The 2482-nt window shown below is 39.9% G+C and overlaps 1 protein-coding gene across 1 annotated transcript in view; it reads right to left on the reverse strand.

Annotated features, from left to right (window-relative positions):
* Nucleotides 1–2482, reverse strand: part of LOC118327384 (beta-1,3-N-acetylglucosaminyltransferase lunatic fringe-like) — a gene marked incomplete in the record, with an annotated part of 9345 nt that overhangs the window by 4275 nt on the left and 2588 nt on the right. Inside the window, 1 exon segment of the mRNA XM_035660719.1 lies at nt 669–717. Within this exon segment, the coding sequence (XP_035516612.1) occupies nt 669–717 (49 nt within the window).

A 2482-nucleotide genomic window follows, 5' to 3' on the forward strand; every position in this document is an offset into this window, starting at 1 on the left:
ATGTCAAAATTAAAATTGGTGAAATGAAAAATTAATTGTGGTATCAAGGCGCAAACTTTACTTTAACTTTTACAAAAAAAAAAGGAAATATACATTGTTTTGTTTTCATTGTTTGTTAATGCCCTAAAGTCATACCGTAAAAAGTTCTATAAAAGAATTACATAACTTTAGAAAATATATTTTGTAGATTTTTGTCTAAGAAATGAAGGAATCTTATAATTTGTCTTCAATCTCATTTTGTTAAAATAGTTAGAAAATCTTATCGAACCCTGTACCGTGAACTGTATTGAATTGAGTTTAATGTGTATTGTTACATCCCTAGGAAGATCTTTATTTGATGAACCCACTTTGACTCAAAGCGGTTTCATTCCCATTACAACCGACTGCATGAAAACACCCTAATAAATATCCTCATTAAAATTTTTAGTTGTACAGTGTGTCCGACAGTGAGAAGAATACCTCATTGAAAGTAAAACAATTCCATGAGTAAGAGGAGGAATGGCCTGTTGATTGAACTGAAATGACTTCCTGCGTTTCATGGAAACACAGTATTGCCCAGTCAGCAGCCTGGTTCCTGGTTTCCTGCTCGCAGACTGCAGATAACACTGCTGCTACTCAGCAAAACTGCTCTGTGAGTGCGTGTGCGTACGTGTGTGTGTGCAACTCACCCATCCTTTCCCTCAGCTTCTCGTCCTCTTCATCAGTGAACACGTACGTCTGTGGAAAAATACACAAACACACACAGTTCATGTTATTCCAGCAGCCTGCAGTGGCCAGCACGGGAAAAAAAAACACCATCATACAGAGGCTTTCACTGCTCCACCATCATTGTTCATGGATTATTGTTTATGATCTCAGGTGAGACTACACCTGTTTCCTCAGGCCACACACACACACAAACACGCACAGCAGCAGCAAGCAAGGCTGATATTGGATGGAGGCCAAGACAAAGGTTAGCCTCTTGTCTATCAGCAGCAGAGCAGCTGGTCTCAACCCTGTAACTGTGTTTGTGTGTGTGCGCACGCGTGTGTGTGTGTGTGTGTGTGTGTACGTGAGTGTTTATGTGATGATTGACAGGGTTGAGGGTCACTGCACACTCAGGAAGCCGTGCAGACCCCTCAACTTTCCACAGGAAGTAAATACAGGCCCTGGGTGCACATACTGAGCAGTCTGTAAATATTGCCTTGGCTCTGACAATGAGGTTAAACTGCTGAATCTCAGCTTCCATTTGGGGCTGTTTACATCCACACTGGGTCAAGACTTTACGAGTCACAGTCCTTTTTTATACATAGTCCCCAGATTTAAGGATAGTGCAGCAGGACAATATACATCACATACATATAGACAAAGTATCCAAAGAATTATAATAAGAATTAAAGTTAAGGCTTATGAGTCATTAGTTTTGTTTGTATTTGGTAAAGAACGGGACAAATTAAAATGTTGAGGTGAAGAAGGAGCTACAATTCATCCTCTGGAGACCAACCAAACACTGGCACTGTCATGCATAGAGCAATACGACTAGCATGGCCAAAACATTTAGGTGTTAAAACTGGGCTAAATTTGGTTGTAATGTAAACCTTAGATGTCTTTGTAGTGCATTTCAACCTTTTCGATAAGACATGGAAAAATTGCAATTAAATTTAGGGAAATCAGTGGCTATATGTGTTTTTGAAGTCTGTACAACGCTCCAACATAGATGCCAAGACGACTTCTAAATTGCAAATCAACAGATCAATACTTAATGGGTCACTGCAGTGCAGGCCTGGCAGAACATCAGCTGAGAAGATGCCAAACGTCTGCTTATGTTTGTTTACTCCTTATGTTTGTGAGGTCCTTTGCAATAACTGATTGCAAAGGACTTCACACTTGACTAATAAATATGACTTAAGTTGTTTATTTACTTTCTGCCCCTTAAAAAGGTGCTGTGCGTAACATTTAGGAGAATTTATTGGCAAAAATATTATATTTATAGCTATGTTTTCATTAGTGTATAACCACCTGAATATAGAAATCGCTGTGTTTTTGCGTTACCTTAGAATGAGCTGTTAATATAAACCCCAGGGTTCTCCTTCCATGGAGTCTGCCATGTTTCTAGAGTAGCCAAGAAGAGACAAACACTGGCTCTAGCCATTCACGTTTTTCACGCACTTCTCCTTTACCCTTGTAAGGGGAGGGTGGGAGCTGGGATCTGCAGCTACACTGGTAGATACCACAAAACCCTACACTGGACCTTTAACCTCATAGTCATTTTATTTCGAATCCAATGTGCTTTAGTTCAGGAAAAACACCACAAAATGTGTCCTAACACTTTATGATTTCACTGAACACACTCCCTGAGTGTAAAGACCCGCCACAGAGGGATTCTACTTTGCAACCTTCCTGCCAGGCAGCACAAATTCAATAATAAATCTTTGGTCCAAGTACACTGCCTGGTAGAAGTCCAGCCAGCTGTGAGTTTTTGTCAGTCTTTTTTTTTTTTTTT

Source organism: Morone saxatilis, unplaced genomic scaffold (genome assembly GCF_004916995.1).
Source record: "Morone saxatilis isolate NCDOM2014 unplaced genomic scaffold, NCSU_SB_2.0 Contig17, whole genome shotgun sequence".
In the NCBI taxonomy this organism is placed as follows: Eukaryota; Metazoa; Chordata; class Actinopteri; family Moronidae; genus Morone; species Morone saxatilis.